Source organism: Salmo salar, chromosome ssa20 (assembly GCF_905237065.1).
Source record: "Salmo salar chromosome ssa20, Ssal_v3.1, whole genome shotgun sequence".
In the NCBI taxonomy this organism is placed as follows: Eukaryota; Metazoa; Chordata; class Actinopteri; order Salmoniformes; family Salmonidae; genus Salmo; species Salmo salar.
This window is the reverse complement of record NC_059461.1, coordinates 90,346,281-90,373,780: the sequence shown is the minus strand read 5'-3', so window position 1 is coordinate 90,373,780 and position 27,500 is coordinate 90,346,281. Positions and strand designations below refer to the sequence as shown.

At 44.5% G+C, this 27,500-nt stretch overlaps 1 protein-coding gene across 1 annotated transcript in view; it reads left to right on the top strand.

The window, feature by feature from the left end:
* Positions 1-27,500, top strand: part of gbe1b (glucan (1,4-alpha-), branching enzyme 1b) — a 318,001-nt gene that overhangs the window by 104,693 nt on the left and 185,808 nt on the right. The window contains exons 5-7 of the mRNA XM_045704110.1: positions 4,039-4,174; positions 12,980-13,070; positions 17,868-18,077. Of these exons, the coding sequence (XP_045560066.1) occupies positions 4,039-4,174; positions 12,980-13,070; positions 17,868-18,077 (437 nt within the window). The remainder of the gene's footprint in view (positions 1-4,038; positions 4,175-12,979; positions 13,071-17,867; positions 18,078-27,500) is intronic.

The window sequence follows — 27,500 nt, the reverse complement described above, 5'->3', positions numbered from 1 at the left end:
TTAGCGCGCACCCGGCTAACTAGCTAACCATTTCACATCGGTTACACCAGCCTAATCTCGGGGGTTGATAGGCTTGAAGTCATAAACAGCGCAATGCATTGCGAAGGACTGCTGGCAAAACGCACGAAAGTGCTATTTTGAATGAACGTTTACGAGTCTGCTGCTGCCTACCACCGCTCAATCAGCCTGCTCTATCAAATCATACACTTAATTATAACATAATAACACACAGAAACACGAGCCTTAGGTCATTAATATGGTCGAATCCGGAAACTATCATCTCGAAAACAAAACGTTATTCCTGTTACATTGCACAACCTTCAGTGTTATGTCATAATTACGTAAAATTCTGGCAAATTAGTTCGCAACGAGCCAGTCGGCCCAAACTGTTGCATATACCCTGACTGCGTGCAATGAACGCAAAATGACACAATTTCACCTGGATAATATTGCCTGCTAACCTGGATTTCTTTTAGCTAAATATGCAGGTTGAAAAATATATACTTCTGTGTATTGATTTTAAGAAAGTCATTGATGTTTATGGTTCGGTACAGTCGTGCAACGATTGTGCTTTTTTCGCAAATGCGCTTTTGTTAAATCATCCCTGTTTGGCGAAGTCGGCTGTCTTTGTTAGTAAGAAGTAGTCTTCACAGTTCGCAACGAGCCAGGCGGCCCAAACTGCTGCATATACCCTGACTCTGTTTGCAAGAGAAGTGACACACTTTCCCTAGTTAAAAGAAATTCATGTTAGCAGGCAATATTAACTAAATATGCAGGTTTAAAAATATATACTTGTGTATTGATTTTAAGAAGGGCATTGATGTTTATGGTTGGAGCAACGTGTACCTAAGCGATTATATGCAACGCAGGACAGGCTAGATAAACTAGTAATATCATCAACCATGTGTAGTTAACTAGTGATTATGATTGATTGATTATTATAAGATAAGTTTAATGCTAGCTAGCAACTTACCTTGGCTTCTTACTGCATTCGCGTAACCTCGTGGAGTGCAATGTAAAGCAGGTGGTTAGAGCGTTGGACTAGTTAACCGTAAGGTTGCGAGATTGAATCCCTGAGCTGACAAGGTAAAAATCTGTCGTTCTGCCCCTGAACAAGGCAGTTAACCCCCCTTTCCTAGGCCATCATTGAAAATAAGAATGTGTTCTTAACTGACTTGCCTAGTTTTAATATAGGTCCAAAAATAAATAATTCAAAAAAAAATCGCCCAAATCGGCGTCCAAAAATACCGATTTCCTATTGTTATGAAAACTTGAAATCGGCCCTAATTAATCGGCCATTCTGATTAATCGGTCGACCTCTAGTCTGTACAGCCAATGGGATTTTCAGTGCATCGCGCCGACTGGAACAAACATCTTTCTGGTAAGAAGAAGGGCGGGGTGGAATGTTTTATGATTAACGACTCATGGTGTAATTGTAACAACATACAATACCTCGACCTCAAGACCTAGAATTCCTCACAATCAAATGCTGACCGTATTATCTCCCAAGAGAACTCTCCTCGGTTATTGTCACAGCCGTGTATACCCCCCCACAAGCGGATACCAAGATGGCCATCAAGGAACTCTGGCTGCATTTATTGTAGCTGGGGATTTTTAACAAAGCTAATTTGAGAACAAGGCTATCTAAATTCTATCACCATATTGATTGCAGTACTTTACTTCCGCAATGCATACAAGGCCCTCCCCGCCCTCCTATTGGCAAATCTGACCATGACTCCATCTTGTTGCTCCCCTCCTATAGGCAGAAACTAAAACAGGAAGCGTCTGTGCTTAGGTCTATCCAACGCTGGTCTGACCAATCTGATTCCACGCGTCAAGATTGCTTCGATCACGTGGACTGGGATATGTTCCGGGTAGCCTCAGACAATAACATTGACGTATACGCTGACTCGGTGAGCGAGTTTATAAGGAAGTGTATAGGAGATGTTGTACCCACAAAACTGAAAGCACGTACCACCGCATTTAATCATGGCAAGGTGACTGGAAACATGGCCAAATACAAACAGGGTAGTTATTCCCTCCATAAGGCAATCAAACAAGCAAAGCATCAGTATAGAGGCAAAGTGTAGTCACAATTCAGCGGCTCAAACACGAGATGTATGTGGCAGGGTCTACAGACAATCACGGATTACAAAAAGAAAACCAGCTCGGTCGCAGACATCGACTTCTTGTTCCCAGACAAATTAAACAACTTCTTTGTTCCCAGACAAATTAAACAACTTCTTTGCGCGCTTTGAGGACAATACAGTGCCACCGACACGGTCCGCTACCAAAGCCTGTGGGCTCTCCTTCTCCTTGGCCAACGTGAGTAAAACATTTAAACGTCTTAACCCTCGCAAGCATGCCGGCCCAGACGACATCCCTAGCCGCGTCCTCAGAGCATGCGCAGACCACCTGTTTGTGTGTTTATGGACATATTCAATCACTCCCTATCCCAGTCTGCTGTCCCCACATGCTTCAAGATAGCCACCGTTGTTCCTGTTCCCAAGAAAGCTAAGGTAACTGATCTAAATGACAACTGCCCTGTAGCACTCACTTCTGTCATCATGAAGTGCTTTGAGAGACTAGTCAAGGATCATATCACCTCCACCCTACCTGATACCCTAGACCCACTTCAATATGCTTACCGCCCCAATAGGTCCACAGACGATGCATCGCCATCACACTGCACACTGCCCTATCCCATCTGGACAAGAGGAATACCTATGTGAGAATACTGTTCATTGACTACAGCTCAGCATTCAACAACATAGTACAGTCCAAACTCCTCATTAAGCTTGACCCTTAATGACCCTGCCCCGGTGCAACTGGGTCCTGGACTTCCTGACGGGTCGCCCCCAGGTGGTGAAGGTAGGAAACATCTCCACTCCACTGATCTTCAACACTGTGGCCCACACGGTGCATTCTCAGTCCTCTCCTGTACTCCCTGTTCACCCACGACTGCGTGGCCATGCGCGCCTCCAACTCAATCATCAAGTTTGTAGACGACACTACAGTGGTAGTAGTGTAGGCTTGATTACCAACGACGAGACCTCTCACTCAACGTCAGCAAAACAAAAGAGATGGTGGACTTCAGGAAACAGCAAAGGGAGTACCCCTATTCACATCGACGGGACAGTAGTGGAGAAGGTGGAAAGTTTTAAGCTCCTCGGTGTACATATCATGGACAAATTGAAATGGTCCACACACACAGACAGTGTGGTGAAGAGGGTGCATCAGCTCCTCTTCAACCTCCAGGAGTCTGTTGGCTTGTCACTGAAAACACTCACAAACTTTTACCGGTGCACAATTGAGAGCTTCCTGTCAGGCTGTATCACCGCCTGGTACGGCAACTGCACCGCCCATAACCACAGGGCTCTCCAGAGGGTGGTGAGGTCTGTACAGGTGCATCAAAGCTGGGACAGAGAGATTGAAAAACGGCTTCTATCTCAAGGCCATGATTGGTAAACAGCCATCGCTAGCACAGAGAGGTGGCTGCCTACCTACAGACTTGATATCACTGGCCACTGTATCCTTCACTATCTATTCTATACTGTCTATTGCATCTTAGCCGCTCTGTCACTGCTCATCCATATATTTATATATTCTCATCCCATTCCTTTACTAGATTGTGTGTATTAGGTTTTGTTGTGGAAATTGTTAGAAATTAGGTTTTGTTGTGGAGTTGTTAGATATTACCTGTTAGATACTGCTGCACTGTCAGATCTAGAAGCATTTCACTACACTCACAATAACACCTGCTAACCATGTGTATGTGACCAATAACATGTTCTATCAGTCCTTGTATCCATTAGCTCTGTCTATGAATTTTAGTGGTCATATTTCTCTAGCCCCCTCCTTCAGCTTTTTACCAAAACAGTTGTGGGGTAGTAACTTTGTTATTGTTTAAAATAGCTAACCCAGGGATACGTTGTTGTCTGGTTGGATAACCAGACTGATCGGAGCATGTTAACCAATCTAGTTTCCCATGCTGTTTATTTCATCGTTCTTCATTGTGTTTCTTCTCCTCCCCTCCAGCACATCCACCCTCGCCCCAAGAAGCCTCAGAGTTTACGGATCTACGAGTCCCACGTGGGCATCGCCTCGCCTCTTCCTGAAGTCGCCTCCTACACCAACTTCACAATCAATGTCCTGCCTCGAATAAAAGACTTGGGTAAGAGATCACAGATTACAGAGCTACCGTACCTGGGCATCAGATCTACCTAGAACTAGGCAACAGATCTCAGCTATCTAAACCTAGGAAACAGATCACAGAGCTATCTAGACCTGAACAACAGATTTTAGCGCTAGCTTAGTTTACCACAGGCATCTGAACCAAGGCTATAATCAAATAAATAGAATAAGTATTCCCTATAGCTACCCATCATCACAGAACCGTTGACTTCAATGGGAAACCCGTTCTAACAATTATATTTCTATGGTTATAATATATTTTGTCTGTGTCCCAAATGACAGACTATCCCATATATAGTGCACTAGACTCTATCCCTATGGGCCCTGTCCAAAAGAAGTACACTATATAGGGAATAGCATGTCATTTGGGACGCACCCGTCCTGTCCGAACACATGCATTTTCTTCCTCTGCTTCCAGCCTTTAGCTACAGCAAATCGTTGAGCTGGTGTTTTGTTGTCTGCTACAGGTCTGATAAACACGAAAGTACTAAAACATCGCACTGTTTCTCTTTCATCTAGTAGTGTGTAGTACTAGGGCTGTGAAGGGGATGGTCAGTCCTGAACAGAGCAACATCTCATTTGTCTTCTACCATCCAAGAGACTGTTATAAAGTACACAGATGTAAGCTTTGAAAGACTGTGTAGACTCCTAACAAGACTAGACTCTGTTTTAAAGTTTAGAAACTCAACAGATGAGGAACGGGGAGTAGGGAAAGGGAAAGTGTGGATGACGAGGGAGAGAAGCGAGGGTCGCAGAGGGAGAGTGGAGAGGGGAAAGGGGAGGGGAGTAGAGGTCATTCTCTGTCATTATGCTCCTCCATCAGAGCAGCAGTGGTCCTTGACCCTGCCTGGTGACCTGCTGTGCTACTGTCTGTCTGTCCCAAACACGAGCCAGCGCTGTTCAAGGGCCTCTTCAGACCCAGCCGTGTGTGTGTGTGTGTGTGTGTGTGTGTGTGTGTGTGTGTGTGTGTGTGTGTGTGTGTGTGTGTGTGTGTGTGTGTGTGTGTGTGTGTGTGTGTGTGTGTGTGTGTGTGTGTGCGACAAGATGGCGCCGACAGACACGGTTACCCTGCTTCTAGCTCCTAGCCAACTTTGCAGAATTATTATTATTTTTTTTTAACGTTATTTCTTGTATTATTACCTACAACCAGAAATAACTTCTGGATATTAGATCGGCGGTCACTCACCAGACATTCAAGCAGTAATTCGACATACCTAACCTGGATCCTTTGTTTGATCTTGCTGCTCTATTTACCCAAAATGCCCTGGGCTGCACCAAAATGCTGACCCTGGAGAAGCGGTAGAAGGAGTAGGGCCCTAGTCAGTGTCAGGCGGCGTGCATACCATCCACTACTTCTGAGTATAACGTTCAGTCCCTGGACTCTATAAAGTAGACGAGCTCAGGGCGAGGATCTCCTTCCAGAGTGATATCAGGGTCTGTAACATACATACTGTTTTGTGGAATTATGGCTCTCTCCGGATATATTCTCCCCGTCCATTGGACAGGAAGAACAAACGTTGTGATTAACAACTCATGGTGTGATTGTAGTAAGGCACAGGAACTCAATACTTGTTTTCTTTTTTTCCCCCCGATCTGGAATACCTCAACATCACATGCCGACTGCATTATTGTAGCTAGGAAATCTGAGAAAAACACTACTGGAACGTATCTTCAGTGCAACACGGACGCTGGATCGTTGCTAACTCCCTTCCAGGACAGCTACAATGCCTTCCCTCATCCTTCGTTCCACCTATAGGCAGAAAGCTATAAAAGCTCCCTTGGTAGGGACTGTTCAACAATAATGTCTGACTAATAAGAATCTATGCTTCAAGATGGTTTTGATCACGCAAACGGAGAAATGTTTCCGGGTCACATCTGAGAATAGTATTGATGTGTATATAGTGACTCAGTGACTGCATTCATCAAGAAGTAGAATATGTTATTCCCACTGTGACGATTAGAACTTAAACCGTGGATAGATGGCAGCATTCGCGTCAAAATGAAAGTGTGAAAAAATGCATTTTACCTTGGCAAGGTGACTGGGAACATGGACATGCACAATCAGACCAGCTATGACCTCCGTAAGGCAATCAAGAGGCAAAACAACAGTACAGGGACAAAGTGTAGTCACAATTCAACAGCTCATAAACGAGACATATGTGGCAGAAACTCCAGACAATCACTGATTTATAAAGGAAAAGCCCAACGACGCCTCGCTCCGGGATGAGCTAAACACCTTTGCATGCTTTGAGGAAAACAACATTGAGCCGCCGACGTGGGCCCCTGCTGTTCATGAGGACTGTGTGCTCTCGTTCTGTGGCCAACGTGAGTACGTCATTTTAAGGCAGACTGCCGGCCCAGACGGCATCCCAAGCCACGTCCTCAGAGCATGTGCAGACCAGCTGGCTGGAGTGTTTATGGACATATTCAAACTCTCCATATCCCAGTCTTGTCCACACTTGCTTCAAGAGGTCCACCATTGTTCCTGTACCCAAGAAAGTGACGGTAACTAAATGACTATCGCCCCGTAGCACTGAATTCTGTCATCATGAAGTGCTTTGTGAGGCTAGTTAACGATCATATCAGCTCCACCTTACCCGACACCCTAGACCCACTACAACTTGCTTACCGCCCCAATAGATCCACAGATGATGCAATCGCCATTGCACTGAACACTGCCCTATCCTACCTGGACAAGAGATACCTACGTACGAATGCTGTTCATTGACTACAACACAGTCTTCAACACCATAGTGCTCTTCAAGCTCATCACTAAGCTCATGGCCCTGGTTCTGAACCCCTCCTTGTATAATTGGGTCCTGGACTTCCTGACGGGCCGATCCCAAGTAGTTAAGGTAAGGAACAACACTTCTGCCACACTGATCCTCAACACAGGGGTCCCGCAAGGGTGCGTGCTCAGCCCCTTCCTGTACTCCCTGTTGACCCATGACTGCGTGCCCACGCACTTCTCCAATTCAATCAAGTTTGCTGACGACACAACGGTAGTAGACCTGATTGCCAACAAAGATGAGACAGCCTACAGGGAGGAGGTGAGGGCCCTTGCGGAGTGGTGTCAGGAAAACAACCTCTCCCTCAACATCAACAAAACAAAGGAGCTGATCATGGACTACAGGAGACAGCAGCGAACGCGTGCCCCATCCACATAGACGGAGCTGTGGTGGAGAGGGTCAAGTTCCTCGGCGTGCACCATCACTGACGACCAGAAATGGTCCCTTCGCACAGACAGCATGGTGAAAAAAGGCACAACACAGCCTCTTCAACCTCAGGAGGCAGGATGGCCAGTTTTCAGATTGGCCCAATTAGACCCTCCTATCTATGTGTGTGTGTGTGTGTGTGTGTGTGTGTGTGTGTGTGTGTGTGTGTGTGTGTGTGTGTGTGTGTGTTGTTCCAACAGTGCAGTAATACCTAGCAATAACAATGTCATTGCTCGTTTAGGTTTTTCTGGATTACGTGTGTGTGTATTTGTTATTGCTAGGTATTACTGCACTGTTGGAAAAAAATATATATATATATATCATTTTGCTGCACCTGCGATAACATCTGCAAATCTGTGTACGAGATCAATAAACTTTGATTTGCGTGTATGGGAACCCTAGCCAGACTGTCAGTTTGCTGCGGAACAAAGCCACCTCTGCAAGTCAACATCCTGTTTGCAGTCTTCAGCCAGATCCATCCAGACACGTGAAGTGGCCATTACCACTGAACAGAAAAGGGGGATGGAGGGGGTTGCCGTGCTCAGACCAGTGTCCCAAACGACAACCTATTCCCTATATTGTTCATTATGTTTGACCAGAGTCCTATGTGCCCCGGTCAAAGGTAGTGCACTACAAAGGGAGAATGGGGTTCCGTTTGGGACACGGGTCTGGACTCAGCTGGCTGTCTGTCTGCTTCCGTCTGATGTTCCTCTGAACCATTCATCACTATTAACACCAGTCTCTGATTCCCCCTGTGTCCTGCGTATCTAACTATATACACACACACACACACACACACACACACACACACACACACCACACCTGGATACATCAAATCACAGATGTACTAAAAATCCTGCTGGAGATTCTTGATGTTTTATTAGAAGAAAAGTAAACACTGAAGGGAGAGTCCTATACTATTATAGTTTCTCTACTTGAGGTCGTAGTGATTTCTCCCACATTACTTCTATTGTAATGTGATGGTTGCCTCTCTCGCTCTCTGGAGTACTACTGGCAGTGTTATTTAAAACCAAGTGAATAAAGAAGTGTTCACTGAGCTCCTTCTCTGTGTCCCAGAGGTGTGTCCTACAGAACTTTAAAGGCTTCATCCCAATCAGCACTCTAGTCCCTATATATGTGCATTCATCTCTGACCAGAGCCCATTGACAATCCCATAGGGCTCTATGTAGGGAAGAAGGTGACATTTTGGGACGCTACCCTTACTGTAATTCTTCTGCATTTCAAGTAGGATCTGCACTATTGCCAGTATTAAAGGGGGCAGATATTGCTGCTACAGCCGTGGTGTGCCTCTGATAGGAACGACGTCTCTTCCTCGGCTTAACGTTTCTTGTCTTTCCTTTTGGAATGGGAGAGCAGCGAAGCACTCTTTCTGCCGATGCAAATTCACGCTTTGCGTTCCAAATTGCACCCTATCCTCTATGTAGTGCACTACTTTTGATCAAGGCCAATGGAAGTAGTGGTCGAAAGAAGTGCACTACGTAGGTAATAGGGTGTCATTTGGGACGTAGTCGATCTGACAAAGAACCAACCTGCAGCATTTCAAGGAATCTGTACAGTTCGATTCTCTTTTTTTTTTTTTATACGAGGAGAAATGTTACTGTCCTCGTTTCCAGAGACTGACATCTGTCTGTCTCCACAGCTGGCTCACCGATTTTCCCCCCACCCATCCCCTGCTTCAGCTCATTTCCAGAGAGAGAGAGCGACTGAAAAGGAAACTTCTTCTCACCCCTCCGTTCTGTCACACCTCGTCAGAAGCCAATGTTTTTCTCTCGTCTGAAAGAATCCGAGACAGAGTTATTTATTTATCTAGCTCTATCTCAAAACAACAATAACAAGCACAGAGCCTTCCTGTGGAGAAACAGCCTACTGTTAAAAGGCCTGTCAGAGCTGCTCCAGTGAGATTGGTGTTTCCCCATGGCCACAGCTTGTCTGGAGCACCTGAGGTTGGTGTTTCCCCATGGCCACAGCTTGTCTGGAGCACCTGAGATTGGTGTTTCCCCATGGCCACAGCTTGTCTGGAGCACCTGAGATTGGTGTTTCCCCATGGCCACAGCTTGTCTGGAGCACCTGAGATTGGTGTTTCCCCATGGCCACAGCTTGTCTGGAGCACCTGAGATTGGTGTTTCCCCATGGCCACAGCTTGTCTGGAGCACCTGAGATTGGTGTTTCCCCATGGCCACGCTTGTCTGGAGCACCTGAGATTGGTGTTTCCCCATGGCCACAGCTTGTCTGGAGCACCTGAGATTGGTGTTTCCCCATGGCCACAGCTTGTCTGGAGCACCTGAGATTGGTGTTTCCCCATGGCCACAGCTTGTCTGGAGCACCTGAGATTGGTGTTTCCCCATGGCCACAGCTTGTCTGGAGCACCTGAGATTGGTGTTTCCCCATGGCCACAGCTTGTCTGGAGCACCTGAGATTGGTGTTTCCCCATGGCCACAGCTTGTCTGGAGCACCTGAGATTGGTGTTTCCCCATGGCCACAGCTTGTCTGGAGCACCTGAGATTGGTGTTTCCCCATGGCCACAGCTTGTCTGGAGCACCTGAGATTGGTGTTTCCCCATGGCCACAGCTTGTCTGGAGCACCTGAGATTGGTGTTTCCCCATGGCCACAGCTTGTCTGGAGCACCTGAGATTGGTGTTTCCCCATGGCCACCTGGAGGAAAGTGTCAACCACAAAGACCAGTGTCTCACATTTAATCAAATATTTGTGGGAGCGCACTTGTCAAGCCTGATATTTGGAAAATAAACATGAGGATGACGGATGCTGGCAGAGGTGACACTTGTTGTGCTATCAAGAATAACATCAAAGTGTGTGTGTGTCCCAAATGCGATTTCTATAGTGCAATGGGTCGTGGTCAAAAGTAGTGCACTATATAGGGAATAGGATGCCATGTAGGATTCTGCCCATGTGGCCAAAGTTACAGCAGGTGATGAAATGTTGTAAATAATAATATTTTATATATACAGTTGAAGTCAGAAGTTTACATACACTTAGGTTGGAGTCATTAAAAGTCGTTTTTCAACCACTCCACAAATTTCTTGTTAACAAACTATAGTTTTAGCAAGTCGGTTAGGACATCTACTTTGTGCATGACACAAGTAATTTTTCCAACAATTGTTTACAGACCAGATTATTTCACTTATAATTCACTGTATCACAATTCCAGTGGGTTAGATGTTTACACACACTAAGTTGACTGTGCCTTTATACAGCTTGGAAAATTACAGAAAATCATGTCATGTCTTTAGAAGCTTCTGATAGGCTAATTGACATCATTTGAGTCAATTGGAGGTGTACCTGTGGATGTATTTCAAGTCCTACCTTCAAACTCAGTGCCTCTTTGCTTGACATCATGGGAAAATCAAAAGAAATCAGCAAGAATTTGTAGACCCCCACAAGTCTGGTTCATCCTTGGGAGCATCCCAACCGTGAAGCACGGGGGTGGCAGCATCATGTTGTGGGGGTGCTTTGCTGCAGGAGGGACTGGTGCACTTCACAAAATACATGGCATCATGAGGGAGGAAATCAGTCAGGAAGTTAAAGCATGGTCGCAAATGGGTCTTCCAAATGGACAATGACACCAAGCATACTTCCAAAGTTGTGGCAAAATGGCTTAAGGACAACAAAGTCAAGGTATTGGAGTGGCCATCACAAACCCCTCACCTCAATCCTATAGAAAATGTGTGGACGGAACTGAAAAAGCGTGTGTGCGAACCAGGAGGCCTACAAACATGACTCAGTTACACCAGCTCTGTCAGGAGGAATGGGCCAAAATTCACCCAACTTATTGTGGGAAGCTTGTGGAAGGCTACCCGAAACGTTTGACCCAAGTTAAACAATTTAACCTTTAGGGGGTGCGTTCTCGGTCGTGCGCATGAAAAAACCTCTGGGACACTGCAGTCTCCACTCATTCAGAGTGGTCTTACTCCCTCATTTTTCAGAATACAAGCCTGAAACAATTTCTAAAGACTGTTGACATCTAGTGGAAGCCATAGGAAGGCCAGTCCTAAGTCAATGGAAAACTACAAACATAAAGAAAATCCCACTTCCTAGATGGATTTTTCTCAGGTTTTCGCCTGCCATATCAGTTCTGTTATACTCACAGACATTATTTTAACAGTTTTAGAAACTTTAGAGTGTTTTCTATCTATATGCATATCCTAGCTTCTGGGCCTGAGTAACAGGCAGTTTACTTTGGGCACGCTTTTCATCCGGAGGTGAAAATAGTGTGCCCTACACTAATGAAGTTAAAGGCAATGCTTCCAAATACTAATTGAGTGTATGTAAACTTCTGACCCACTGGGAATATGATGAAAGAAATAATAGCTGAAATAAATCATTCTCTCTACTATTATTCTGACATTTCACATTCATAAAATAAAGTGGTGATCCTAACTAACCCAAAACAGGGAATTTTACTAGGATTAAATGTCAGGAATTGTGGAAAACTGAGTTTAAATGTATTTGGCCAAGGTGTATGTAAACTTCCGACTTCGACTGTGTGTGTGTGTGTGTATGTATGTATGTATGTGTGTGTGTATGTATGTATGTGTGTGTGTGTGTGTATGTATGTATGTGTGTATGTATGTGTGTGTGTGTGTGTATGTGTGTGTATATATATATCATGTACGTATGTAATGAGAATGGTAGTGGTCTTAGAACAGAGCCTTGAGGAACACAAACTTACCTTAGATTTGTCTGAGAAATGTCCATTTTGGTCATCACTAATACCGTCAATAGCAAGGACATCAGAAATTAATGCTGGAGAATAATTGTGTGTTTACCACTGAATAACACACTATAGGTTTGCACACCTACAGATTCTAACAACCGTTCTCAGATCTAACATGAGAAAGAACATTGTACCGAATAAGAAATGGAGAAAATAAAAGGAAATCCAAGTTAAATGGGTTTCCATCGCATTTTCAACTCTAAAATGTTTTACGTTATATAGCGAATGTGCCCACTCTGGTCTTGGCATGTGTGCTCTAGCTTGCAGATACAGTGCAGAGATTATTATGGACAAAGATTTATTTTTATTTGTCAAACGGCAGCCAAGCATCGATCGTCATGTCACCAGAATATGAACCACAATATTTATTGTAAAGGAGCATCAAGATCAAGTCCACATTCACCACCCTGTGAAATGATTTAATCTGTAGCCTAATAAACTGCATGCTTTCCTGAGTCATAGTGAGATTACCACACAACATATTGCTAAACTCCGTTTACTTCGATATGATGGTTATTATGTCAATAATCGCGCATAGAGGCGTTTCCACCTCCATTTCTCACATAATTCATTTTCGCAACACAAAAAGATCCCACCCTGTCTAGTGTAAAGTTTACCGCCAAATTTGCTGTTTCCATCAGGCCTGTCGTGACGACATATATATATATATATATATATCCAAACATGTACTTTACTCACAAAAAAAACGATTGGATTGAAACCTGTTCTAATGTTTGTCTCACATTTGTTCAAATCATTTTCTCTGTTTTCTGTCTTTCATTGATTTGATCTAATAATTGGTTGATTTCCTTTTCAGGGTACAACTGTATTCAGCTGATGGCTGTCATGGAGCATGCATACTATGCCAGCTTCGGTTATCAAGTCACAAGCTTCTTTGCTGCATCCAGGTACATAATTCTGTTTTATTAACATAGTTCTGAGTTTGTCGCTACAGCAGAGCTAAGTGACATCATGTAGACTAGTTTGATATTTCGTGTGTATACCAGGGGTCACCGGGCTGGTTTCCCAGACACAGATTAAACCTTGGATGGATAGTGAGGTGCTACACACACACACACACACACACACACACACACACACACACACACACACACACACACACACCCGAGTCTTTTACAGCTAACCTTGTGGGGACACACAATTCAGTCCCATTCAAAATCCTATTTTCCCTAACCCTATTCCGTACTCATACCCTTACCCTAAACCTAACCCTATTTCCTAACCCTAGCTCCTAACCCTAGCTCTTAAACCAAATCCTAGCTCCTAATTCTAGCTCTTAAACCTAATCCTAGCTCCTAACCCTAGCTCTTAAACCTAATCCTAGCTCCTAACCCTAGGATTAAACCAAATCCTAGCTCCTAACCCTAGCTCTTAAACCTAATCCTAGCTCCTAACCATAGCGCTTAAACCTAATCCTAGCTCCTAACCCTTTAAAGTAATTCTAACACTAATTCTAATCTTAACCCTAAACCCCCTAGACAAAGCATAGACCTCGTGGGGACTAACAAAATGTCCCATTGGTCAACTTTTTGTTTGTTTTACTATTCTTGTGGGGACTTCAGAAGAATAGTTACACACACACACACACACACACACACACACACACACACACACACACACACACACACACACACACACACACACCATTTGTTCATAACAACAAAACAGTGAGGGTGGTTCATCATTAAGAATAATCTCTGTATAAGCACACACACACACACACACACACACACACACACACACACACACACTATTGGAGCTGTTCATCCTGGGGGAGGAGGATGCAGATAAAAACTGAATGAGTCAGAACATGTATTGATGTGCTTCATTCCAGTAGTCCCCCCCCACACACACCTTACCCTACCTATCCTTCTATCCTCCTCTCCTCCTCTCCAATCCTCGGAGGAGCATATAAGCCTGTAGTGTCATGCATACAAAGTAATTCCAGCCGTGATTGATTCTCTGTAGACATTTGAAATCCCAGTCTGTGTTCCTGAACCCAAGCCCAGGCCCGGCCAGGCCAGATCGGGCTGTGTTCCTGAACCCAAGCCCAGGCCCGGCCAGGCCAGATCGGGCTGTGTTCCTGAACCTAAGCCCAGGCCCGGCCAGGCCAGATCGGGCTGTGTTCCTGAACCCAAGCCCAGGCCCGGCCAGGCCAGATCGGGCTGTGTTCCTGAAAACAAGCCCAGGCCCGGCCAGGCCAGATCGGGCTGTGTTCCTGAACCCAAGCCGAGACAATGTTGAAAAGTAATCTGTTGTACTTTTCTTGAATGTAGTTTTGTAATTGACTAAAACAATCTGCCAACATTAAAAAGATCGCTGTGAGTCAATTGGGCAACCAAATTAACCAGTGGTTGTTTTACCTGAAAGCGGGCGGGACCACAACATTTTATTTAATACCGACAGATACTATGATAGTGTTGTAGTGTTTAGTAGGGGACTGATACTATGATAGTGTTGTAGTGTTTAGTAGGGGACTGATACTATGATAGTGTTTAGTAGGGGACTGATACTATGATAGTGTTTAGTAGGGGACTGATACTATGATAGTGTTGTAGTGTTTAGTAGGGGACTGATACTATGATAGTGTTTAGTAGGGGACTGATACTATGATAGTGTTGTAGTGTTTAGTAGGGGACTGATACTATGATAGTGTTTAGTAGGGGACTGATACTATGATAGTGTTGTGTTTAGTAGGGGACTGATACTATGATAGTGTTTAGTAGGGGACTGATACTATGATAGTGTTGTGTTTAGTAGGGGACTGATACTATGATAGTGTTTAGTAGGGGACTGATACTATGATAGTGTTGTAGTGTTTAGTAGGGGACTGATACTATGATAGTGTTTAGTAGGGGACTGATACTATGATAGTGTTTAGTAGGGGACTGATACTATGATAGTGTTTAGTAGGGGACTGTTACTATGATAGTGTTGTAGTGTTTAGTAGGGGACTGATACTATGATAGTGTTGTAGTGTTTAGTAGGGGACTGATACTATGATAGTGTTTAGTAGGGGACTGATACTATGATAGTGTTGTTGTGTTTAGTAGGGGACTGATACTATGATAGTGTTTAGTAGGGGACTGATACTATGATAGTGTTGTAGTGTTTAGTAGGGGACTGATACTATGATAGTGTTTAGTAGGGGACTGATACTATGATAGTGTTTAGTAGGGGACTGATACTATGATAGTGTTTAGTAGGGGACTGATACTATGATAGTGTTGTAGTGTTTAGTAGGGGACTGATACTATGATAGTGTTTAGTAGGGGACTGATACTATGATAGTGTTGTAGTGTTTAGTAGGGGACTGATACTATGATAGTGTTTAGTAGGGGACTGATACTATGATAGTGTTTAGTATGGGACTGATACTATGATAGTGTTTAGTAGGGGACTGATACTAATGATAGTGTTTAGTAGGGGACTGATACTATGATAGTGTTTAGTAGGGGACTGATACTATGATAGTGTTTAGTAGGGGACTGATACTATGATAGTGTTGTAGTGTTTAGTAGGGGACTGATACTATGATAGTGTTTAGTAGGGGACTGATACTATGATAGTGTTGTAGTGTTTAGTAGGGGACTGATACTATGATAGTGTTGTAGTGTTTAGTAGGGGACTGATACTATGATAGTGTTTAGTAGGGGACTGATACTATGATAGTGTTTAGTAGGGGACTGATACTATGATAGTGTTGTAGTGTTTAGTAGGGGACTGATACTATGATAGTGTTTAGTAGGGGACTGATACTATGATAGTGTTGTAGTGTTTAGTAGGGGACTGATACTATGATAGTGTTTAGTATGGGACTGATACTATGATAGTGTTTAGTAGGGGACTGTTACTATGATAGTGTTGTAGTGTTTAGTAGGGGACTGATACTATGATAGTGTTTAGTAGGGGACTGATACTATGATAGTGTTGTAGTGTTTAGTAGGGGACTGATACTATGATAGTGTTTAGTAGGGGACTGATACTATGATAGTGTTTAGTAGGGGACTGATACTATGATAGTGTTTAGTAGGGGACTGTTACTATGATAGTGTTGTAGTGTTTAGTAGGGGACTGATACTATGATAGTGTTGTAGTGTTTAGTAGGGGACTGATACTATGATAGTGTTTAGTAGGGGACTGATACTATGATAGTGTTTAGTAGGGGACTGATACTATGATAGTGTTTAGTACGGACTGATACTATGATAGTGTTTAGTAGGGGACTGATACTAATGATAGTGTTTAGTAGGGGACTGATACTATGATAGTGTTTAGTACAGGACTGATACTATGATAGTGTTTAGTAGGGGACTGATACTAATGATAGTGTAAACTGACGTGTGTGTGTGTAGGTCTGTGTATCTGTGTCTTTCGTCCGTAGTCTACGGTGTCTATGGTCTCTGGTGTCTGTGTTCTCTGTGGTCAAACCCTGTAATCTCTAGTCTCTGTAGTCAGTCTGTGTTCTCTGTGGTGTTCTTAGTCAAACTGTAATCTCTGCACTCTCTAGTCATAATCTCTGCACTCTCTAGTCATAATCTCTGCACTCTCTAGTCATAATCTCTGCACTCTCTAGTCATAATCTCTGCACTCTCTAGTCATAATCTCTGCACTCTCTAGTCATAATCTCTGCACTCTCTAGTCATAATCTCTGCAGTCTTTGTGGACTCTGCAGTCATAGTCTCTTTGGTCTTTTGTAGTTGTTGTCTCTCTAGTCTGTTCATTTATGATCAATGAGACGTGTTCATTTGTGTATTCAAACCGTGTTCATGTTGTGTAGTGAGCCAGAATCATCTTTAGTATGAGCACATCATTCTAGTTCTGTGATGCCTGTCATCATTTCACCTGCCTTCCATGTGAGATTTAGATGGCTTTGGATACTGCTAATAGTTGCTACTCTGCACAAAAGGACTCAGTATGATTGTCTCCTCTTTTGATATATACTGTATGTGTGTGTGTGTATGCATGCGCCTGCGTGTATGTGTCTCTCTGTGCGTCTCTGTCTCTCTGCGTAACTGTATGGGTCTCTCTCTCGGTCTCTCTCTCTCGGTCTCTCTCTGTCTCTGTCGGTCTCTGTCGGTCTCTGTCTCGGTCTCTCTCTGTCTCGGTCTCTGTCGGTCTCTCTCTGTCTCTGTCGGTCTCTGTCGGTCTCTCTCTGTCTCGGTCTCTCTCTGTCTCGGTCTCTCTCTGTCTCGGTCTCTCTCTGTCTCGGTCTCTCTCTGTCTCGGTCTCTCTCTGTCTCGGTCTCTCTCTGTCTCGGTCTGTCTCGGTCTCTCTCTGTCTCGGTCTCTCTCTGTCTCGGTCTCTCTCTGTCTCGGTCTCTGTCGGTCTCTGTCTGTCTCGGTCTCTGTCGGTCTCTGTCTGTCTCGGTCTCTGTCTGTCTGTCTCGGTCTCTGTCTGTCTCGGTCTCTGTCTGTCTCGGTCTCGGTCTCTGTCGGTCTCGGTCTCTGTCGGTCTCGGGCTGTCTCTGTCGGTCTCGGGCTGTCTCTGTCGGTCTCGGGCTGTCTCTGTCGGTCTCGGGCTGTCTCTGTCGGTCTCGGGCTGTCTCTGTCGGTCTCGGGCTGTCTCTGTCGGTCTCGGTCGGTCTCTGTCGGTCTCTCTCTGTCTCTCTCTGTCTCTCGCCAGTTGTTAATGGACACCAGAGGCATTGAAGCAACTTTGTCTCTCTCTCTCCCTCTCTCCAGTCGTTACGGGACACCAGAGGAGTTGAAGCAGCTCATAGACACCGCCCACTCCCTGGACATCGTCGTCCTATTGGACGTGGTCCATAGCCACGCCTCCCAGAACACGGAGGATGGGCTGAACTGTTTTGATGGCTCCGACTCCTGCTTCTTCCACTCCCCTCCGCGCGGGGAGCATGTTCTCTGGGGCAGCCGCCTCTTCAACTACTCCAGGTAGGAATATACCCTAGGTACTAAAGTGTATAACTACTCCAGGTAGGTATATACCCTAGGTACTAAAGTGTATAACTACTCCAGGTAGGTGTATATACCCTAGATACTAAAGTGCATAACTACTCCAGGTAGGTATATACCCTAGGTACTAAAGTGTATAACTACTCCAGGTAGGTATATACCCTAGGTACTAAAGTGTATAACTACTCCAGGTAGGTGTATATACCATACCCTAGGTACTAAAGTGTATAACTACTCCAGGTAGGTATATACCTTAGGTACTAAAGTGTATAACTACTCCAGGTAGGGCCATACCCTAGGTACTAAAGTGTATAACTACTCCAGGTAGGTGTATATACCCTAGGTACTAAAGTGTATAACTACTCCAGGTAGGTGTATATACCCTAGGTACTAAAGTGTATAACTACTCCAGGTAGGTATATACCCTAGGTACTAAAGTGTATAACTACTCCAGGTAGGTGTATATACCATACCCTAGGTACTAAAGTGTATAACTACTCCAGGTAGGTATATACCTTAGGTACTAAAGTGTATAACTACTCCAGGTAGGCATATACCCTAGGTACTAAAGTGTATAACTACTCCAGGTAGGTGTATATACCCTAGGTACTAAAGTGTATAACTACTCCAGGTAGGCATATACCCTAGGTACTAAAGTGTATAACTACTCCAGGTAGGTGTATATACCCTAGGTACTAAAGTGTATAACTACTCCAGGTAGGTGTATATACCCTAGGTACTAAAGTGTATAACTACTCCAGGTAGGTGTATATACCCTAGGTACTAAAGTGCATAACTACTCCAGGTAGGTGTATATACCCTAGGTACTAAAGTGTATAACTACTCCAGGTAGGTGTATATACCCTAGGTACTAAAGTGTATAACTACTCCAGGTAGGCATATACCCTAGGTACTAAAGTGTATAACTACTCCAGGTAGGTATATACCCTAGGTACTAAAGTGTATAACTACTCCAGGTAGGTATATACCCTAGGTACTAAAGTGCATAACTACTCCAAGTACTATTCACCCACACAGTTACTTTTTAAATATTTTTCAACTTCTTCAAGCACTGTTCAGCTACCTCAGCTCCTAGAAATAATGTCCTGACCATTAACAAACTCTATCCCGGATGTAGCCTGTCCCGGATGTAGCCTGTCCCGGATGTAGCCTGTCCCGGATGTAGCCTGTCCCGGATGTAACTTGTCCCGGATGTAGCTTGTAGCTTGTCCCGGATGTAGCTTGTCCCGGATGTAGCTTGTAGCTTGTCCCGGATGTAGCTTGTCCCAGATGTAGCTTGTCCCAGATGTAGCTTGTGGCTTGTCCCGGATGTAGCTTGTCCCGGATGTAGCTTGTCCCGGATGTAGCTTGTAGCTTGTCCCGGATGTAGCTTGTCCCGGATGTAGCTTGTCCCAGATGTAGCTTTTGTGTTTTTACTCATCTGCTGGAGTATGTAGAATGTTTGTCTTCCAGGGAAAATTCCTTACTGGATATGTCCTTGTACAGTATGTTAGATGTTAAATTCAAGTAATTAATGATTATATTCATTCCAAACATAGTATTAAAACATGGTTATATAACGCGCTGGAAGGTATTTTCATAAGAAACATACTGTATGTTGTGTTTAAAAACATGAACAATTAAAATCTATTAGTTAAATTAACACATTATACAATGACTGGCTAATGTACTGTACGTTAATCTACATAATGTGTATGTCATTGCAGAAATGAGACTAAGACCTGCTGCAATGCAAGGCTGTGTTTTCTAAGCACTTGGTTTGTATCCCAAATGGCACCCTATTTCCTGCATTACTTTAACCAGAGCCCTGGTGGAAAGTAGTGAACTATGTAGGGAATAGGGTACTGTGTGGGATGGAGCCCGTGTATGAATTCTATGATCCTTTCCTCACAGTAGGATGAATCACCCACTAGAGCTGGATGTTTTTAAATAATGTTGACTGGAGAAAATCAAACGCTATCAGATTAGAAGAAGGGAACTTTTTAGCTAATTGGAGTAACCTTAATGTCAAGCCTGTCTACTAGACTCCTACACACAGTGGGTTGAATAGGCTCAGTGTATTAAATGAGTGCAGTTGTTATTTTATGTAGGTTTGCTTCCTAAATGGCACAATTTTCTCTCATAGGCCCTGGTCAAAACTAGTGCACTATAAAGGGAATAGGGTGCCATTTGGGGGACACTGAGATGTATTTCTCTGACTGTACTGTAACCTAGGCAGGATAGGAGTCAGAGCCAGGTCACATGGCAGGATAGGAGTCAGAGCCAGGTGATATGACAGGATAGGAGTCGGAGCCAGGTGATATGACAGGATAGGAGTCGGAGCCAGGTGATATGACAGGATAGGAGTCAGAGCTAGGTCATATGACAGGATAGGAGTCGGAGCCAGGTGATATGACAGGATAGGAGTCGGAGCCAGGTGATATGACAGGATAGGAGTCAGAGCCAGGTGATATGACAGGATAGGAGTCGGAGCCAGGTGATATGACAGGATAGGAGTCAGAGCCAGGTCATATGACAGGATAGGAGTCGGAGCTAGGTGATATGACAGGATAGGAGTCAGAGCCAGGTGATATGACAGGATAGGAGTCGGAGCTAGGTGATATGACAGGATAGGAGTCAGAGCCAGGTGATATGACAGGATAGGAGTCGGAGCCAGGTGATATGACAGGATAGGAGTCGGAGCCAGGTGATATGACAGGATAGGAGTCAGAGCCAGGTGATATGACAGGATAGGAGTCGGAGCCAGGTGATATGACAGGATAGGAGTCAGAGCCAGGTCATATGACAGGATAGGAGTCAGAGCCAGGTCATATGACAGGATAGGAGTCAGAGCCAGGTCATATGACAGGATAGGAGTCAGAGCTAGGTCATATGACAGGATAGGAGTCAGAGCTAGGTCACATGGCAGGATAGGAGTCAGAGCCAGGTCATATGACAGGATAGGAGTCAGAGCCAGGTCATATGACAGGATAGGAGTCAGAGCCAGGTCATATGACAGGATAGGAGTCAGAGCTAGGTCATATGACAGGATAGGAGTCAGAGCTAGGTCACATGGCAGGATAGGAGTCAGAGCCAGGTCATATGACAGGATAGGAGTCAGAGCCAGGTCATATGACAGGATAGGAGTCGGAGCCAGGTCATATGACAGGATAGGAGTCAGAGCCAGGTCATATGACAGGATAGGAGTCAGAGCTAGGTCATATGACAGGATAGGAGTCAGAGCCAGGTCATATGACAGGATAGGAGTCAGAGCCAGGTCATATGACAGGATAGGAGTCAGAGCTAGGGGCTGTAGTAACGATCACCTTCCTCTAGGGGCTGTAGTAATGATCACCTTCCTCTAGGGGCTGTAGTAATGATCACCTTCCTCTAGGGGCTGTAGTAATGATCACCTTCCTCTAGGGGCTGTAGTAATGATCACCTTCCTCTAGGGGCTGTAGTAATGATCACCTTCCTCTAGGGGCTGTAGTAATGATCACCTTCCTCTAGGGGCTGTAGTAATGATCACCTTCCTCTAGGGGCTGTAGTAATGATCACCTTCCTCTAGGGGCTGTAGTAATGATCACCTTCCTCTAGTTGCTGTAGTAATGATCACCTTCCTCTAGGGGCTGTAGTAATGATCACCTTCCTCTAGGAGCTGTAGTAATGATCACCTTCCTCTGGGGGCTGTAGTAATGATCACCTTCCTCTAGGGGCTGTAGTAATGATCACCTTCGGGCTGTAGTAATGATCACCTTCCTCTAGGGGCTGTAGTAATGATCACCTTCCTCTGGGGGCTGTAGTAATGATCACCTTCCTCTAGGGGCTGTAGTAATGATCACCTTCCTCTAGGGGCTGTAGTAATGATCACCTTCCTCTAGGGGCTGTAGTAATGATCACCTTCCTCTAGGGGCTGTAGTAATGATCACCTTCCTCTAGGGGCTGTAGTAATGATCACCTTCGGGCTGTAGTAATGATCACCTTCCTCTAGAGGCTCGATGATTTAGTTCCTAGAGCTAGACACTTGTACTTTCCCTTCCCGTACTGTTCATATCTGTAAAAATCCCTGTAGTCACATTTTACTCCCTTATGATTTGGCTTTGTGTACCTTGCCCATTTTAGTTTTCTCCATTACCAAGGCTGTACTAGTATTCAATACTGTGACTTTTACGCTGAATTACACTGCTGCCTTTACCTCCTCTCTCAAAGGAAACGTCCTTGTCAGCTTAACAGACCTCTCTCTCTCTCTCTCTCTCTCTCTCTCTCTCTCTCTCTCTCTCTCTCTCTCTCTCCGTCTCCTGTCTCTCTCCTCTTGTCTCCTGTCTGTCTCCTGTCTCTCTCTCTCTCTCTCTCTCTCTCTCTCTCTCTCTCTGTCTCCTGTCTCTCTCTGTCTCCTGTCTCTCTCTGTCTCCTGTCTCTCTCTCTCTCCTCCTGTCTCCTGTCTCTCTCCTCCTGTCTCCTGTCTGTCTCCTGTCTCTCTCTCTCTCTGTCTCTGTCTCTCTCTGTCTCTCTCTGTCTCTCTCTCGTCTCCTGTCTCTCTCTCGTCTCCTGTCTCTCTCTCTCTCCTCCTGTCTCCTGTCTCTCTCCTGTCTCTCTCTCTCTCTCTCCTCCTGTCTCTCTCTCTCTCTCTCTCTGTCTCTGTCTCTCTGTCTCTCTCTGTCTCTCTCTCGTCTCCTGTCTCTCTCCTGTCTCTCTCTCTCTCCTCCTGTCTCCTGTCTCTCTCCTCTCTCTCTCTCTCTCTCTCCTCCTGTCTCCTCTCTCCTGTCTCCTGTCTCTCTCTCTCTCCTCCTGTCTCCTGTCTCTCTCCTGTCTCTCTCTCTCTCTCTCCTCCTGTCTCCTCTCTCCTGTCTCTGTCTCTGTCTCTCTGTCTCTGTGTGTTAGCTCTCTGAAAGTAAACTGCAGCTTATTACCTTGTTGACACTAAGCTGCTATAGAAGGGTTGGCGGTACAGTTGTTGACATAATAAGTATGAATTAATTGGGAGGGAAATGCCTAAAGTAGCTAAGTTGAAGGCCACGCCCTGTTCTTTGTTGAAGGCCACGCCCTGTTCTTTGTTGAAGGCCACGCCCTGTTCTTTGTTGAAGGCCACGCCCTGTTCTTTGTTGAAGACGACGCCCTGTTCTTTGTTGAAGGCGACGCCCTGTTCTTTGTTGAAGGCGACGCCCTGTTCTTTGTTGAAGGCCACGCCCTGTTCTTTGTTGAAGGCGACGCCCTGTTCTTTGTTGAAGACGACGCCCTGTTCTAGGTTGTGTTTTGAAACGTTCTCAGTCCCCGTCCCCCCCGTATTACAGTTTGATGTACTTGTGAAATGGTTTGTATGCCTTGTTCTAAATCCCTTAACTAAAGCTTACCTTCTCACAGTTCAATCCGAGGCGTCCTATTTCAAACAGTGGTCCTTTAGAGACAGGTTCTGTACAACTATTAACAGCACCACTTGAGGGCAGCCAAGCAGCAGAGCTCAAGACAGTGACAGTGGTCCGAATACCCCTACTTCTGTCCTAAACAATCACCTTTCACAAAATGGCGCTGGAGGGAATAGCTGCCGTTTTACGTGTTTCTGACCAATTGTACAATTTATTTATTTTTAGATTTTTTTGCACTGATCTTAACTTTTTTTTTTGTAAATAATGTTTCTACCATCATTTCCTATGATCAAAAAAGAGCTTCTGGACATCAGAACAGCTATCACTAAACTCGATTTGGATGAGGACTTTATTGATGATCCCTGACCAGGCCCAAATCCCTGACTCTCGGAGGAGGTGGTGCTAAAGAGGCCGGCGTGTGCGATACCTGACGAGACTACGTCGCAGAGTGGATAAACCGCCTCTACCCTCCATTCTATTGGCGAAAGTGAAATCGCAGGAGAATAAATTGGAAGAGCTCCGTTCGAGACTATCCTATCAACATGATTTGAATAACCGTAATGTCCTGTGTTTCTCCGAGTCGTGGCTGAACAAGGAAATGGAAATGATTTATCGAGCTTTATTTTCTAAACATTGGCAAGACAGAACGGCAGCGTCTGGGAAGCTCGGTGTGTCTCTTTTTTGTAACAACAGCAGGTGCTCAATTTCTATTGTCAAGGAATTTTTGAGGTTATGCTCACCTGAAGTTAGAATGACTTATGATAAGCTGTAGACCATACTATTTAACAAAGTTTTTACATATGTTTTTCCATAGCTATCTATTTACCACCACGAACCACTGCTGGCACTAAGACCACACTCAACGAGTTGTATAGGGCCATAACCAAACAAGAAAATGTTCACCCAGAGGTGGCCTTCCTATTGGCCGGTGATTTTTAGGAAAACTGAAATCATGAAATCTGGATTTATCCACACACAGAGATGCGTACAAAGCTCTCCCTCTCTCTCCATTTGGCAAATTTGATAACTCTATCCTCCTGATTCCTGCTTACATCCGTAGCCGATGTAATTAAAACCTATAAACAGGTTAACATTCACAATGCCGCAGGGCCAGATGTATTACCAGGACGTGTACTACGAGCATGCGCTGACCAGCTGGCAAGTGTCTTCACTGACATTTTCAACCTCTTCCTGACTCAGTCTGTAATACCAACATGTTTTAAGCAGACCATCATAGTCGCTGTGCCCAAGAACACCAAGGTACCCTGTCTAAATGAAAATCGCCCCGTAGCACTCACATCTGTAGGCATGGAAGGCTTGTCATCGCTCACATCAACACCATCATCACAGATACCCTGAATCCACTCCAATTCGCCTTCCGCCCCAACAGATCCAAAGATGACGCATTCTCTATTCCACTCCACACTACCCTTTTCCCACCTGGACAAAAGGAACACGTACGTGAGAATGCTATTCATTGACTACAGCTCAGTGTTCTAAACCATAGAGCCCTCCAAGCTCATCAATAAGCTAAGGAACCTGGGACTAAACACCTCCCTCTGCAACTGGATCCTGGACTTCCTGACGGGCCGCCCCCAGGTGGTAAGGGTAGGTAACAACACATCCGCCACGCTGACCCTCAACACAGGGGCCCCTCAGGGGTGCCTGCTTAGTCCCCTCCCGCACTCCCTGTGGAGTAGGGCGTTCAAGCAGTTGGTCTGATGGGACGTTGCGATGTCATCGGCCTCCCCCTTGCTTAAAGGCGTCAGCATGCTTCAGTTCAGCTGGCGAACCGAACAAGTGTGTTCGTGTACTCCCTTAAAAGAATTTCGCTTGAAAAATTATAATAATACTGCAATAGTATTGTTTGGCCATTTTGAGACGCCGTAGCCTGTATTAACTTCCTCAAAATAGTTTGATTTAATCTAAAATCTGTCATTAATTTTGATGTTTTTTTGCCGAGGAGATCTTAGTCGCGCAATTTTTACATCAAACTAAGATGTGCAGTGAAAAAATGTGCATGAAAGTGAGTCGTCTCTCGTTGAATGACAACAAAGACTTTATTGAAGAATCCCTACCGTTGACCAATCACGGACGAAGGGGCGTAAGACTTTGGCTGGCCTCGCAAAAAAAAAAAAATTGTAAACAGCTTAAACGCCATATGGCCATTTTAGGCCATAATTAAGAAGCCGTTTTATGTATTTCATTTAGCTATTAGCTATTAATGTATTGATTTTCTACTGTTTTTTTTTTTTGTGAACTTTTTTTTTTTAACCCAAAATGGATTTCTGTTTTCTCATTTTCTTGTTTGTAATAAACATTTGGATTTGATACCAGTACATCTAATGTTGGTGTATTTTGTTTTGCTTTCAACATCCAAAATGCACTTTCACGTCTGAGCTATGTTGTTCTAGGCACATGGTAACAATTAGATAAGTTGAAAGAAAAGAATTTAAAACACATTTCTAGTATCAGGTTTCTGTTGAAGCTTACGTGTTTGCCCCTTGACCTTTGTCAGAGCTTTTTGCTCTACTGAACTAAATAAACCATCTTTGGTATAATTATAATAATAATTCATTACATTCCTATAGCTCGTTTCATAATATCAAACTGCATCAAAATCTACAGCAAACAAGCAATACATCATGAGTAGCCTAGTTGGCTAGGTCAACCAATAGAAGCCAAGTATTGGAGAGGGGACAGTTCATGGCTTGATCAGAGGAAGGATGGTCAGAGAGATGGAGAGGGACAGTTCATGGCTTGATCAGAGGAAGGATGGTCAGAGAGATGGAGAGGGACAGTTCATGGCTTGATCAGAGGAAGGATGGTCAGAGAGATGGAGAGGGGACAGTTCATGGCTTGATCAGAGGAAGGATGGTCAGAGAGATGGAGAGGGACAGTTCATGGCTTGATCAGAGGAAGGATGGTCAGAGAGATGGAGAGGGACAGTTCATGGCTTGATCAGAGGAAGGATGGTCAGAGAGATGGAGAGGGACAGTTCATGGCTTGATCAGAGGAAGGATGGTCAGAGAGATGGAGAGGGACAGTTCATGGCTTGATCAGAGGAAGGATGGTCAGAGAGATGGTTGATGAAGATGGAGTCGGGTGATGATCTTGTAGAGGGCTAGCTGCTCCACCTTCACCCCCAAAATATCTTCTGGTATTTGTGTCATTAGTCCATTGTTGATATAGTTCCAAAATATTTTACATGTCATCAATTAAGTTCTGAAGATCTAGAACTTTCAAAATACAGAAATGCATCGTGTGTGATCCTGCTTTTTGCATAATTTGATGCAAAACGCAGCATACCGTCAGTATTTCTGTATTTTGAAAGTTATACTATATATCTTAACTTGATTGCTGACATGCAACACATTTTTGGGACTATATCAACGATGGACTAATGATACAAATACCAGAAGACAGTTTTGGGGTGGAATTTTCAATTAAGCTTCTGGTGACTCTTCAGTTGACGCGTGCGTTACTCGCTGTAAACTCAAGTTTTACTCCAAATCCGTCTTTCCAAATGCAGATTTCGGACCCGGCCGGTGCCTAGATTTAAAAGGAACCACTTTCGATGTGAAACTGAAGGTTGAGAGCCTGGTGGAGAAGAATCTATGATAGATGAGTAGAATTCAGTTGAACAGCAGTTGACATTTTAAAATGATAGATACAAAACTGAAAATAGAAGGATGTAAACACAAAAAGTGCACTATTATAGGGAATAGGGTACCATTTGGGATGCGTCCTGGTTCTCTGGAAGGCTCTGTATCATCTCCTGATTCTTCATTGATAGCAGAGGCTGGTTGATTAAAAAACAGATCGTTATTGTGACCAGGGTCTCGCGGCAACCTAATGCCATTCATCTTCAGAAAGTAAAGAAGTAGGAAAGCCTTGGCACGCACACACACACACACACACACACACACACACACACACACACACACACACACACACACACACACACACACACACACACACACAGAGACACACACACACAGACATAGCTGCTAGCACACATATAAAAGCATTTTTCTGT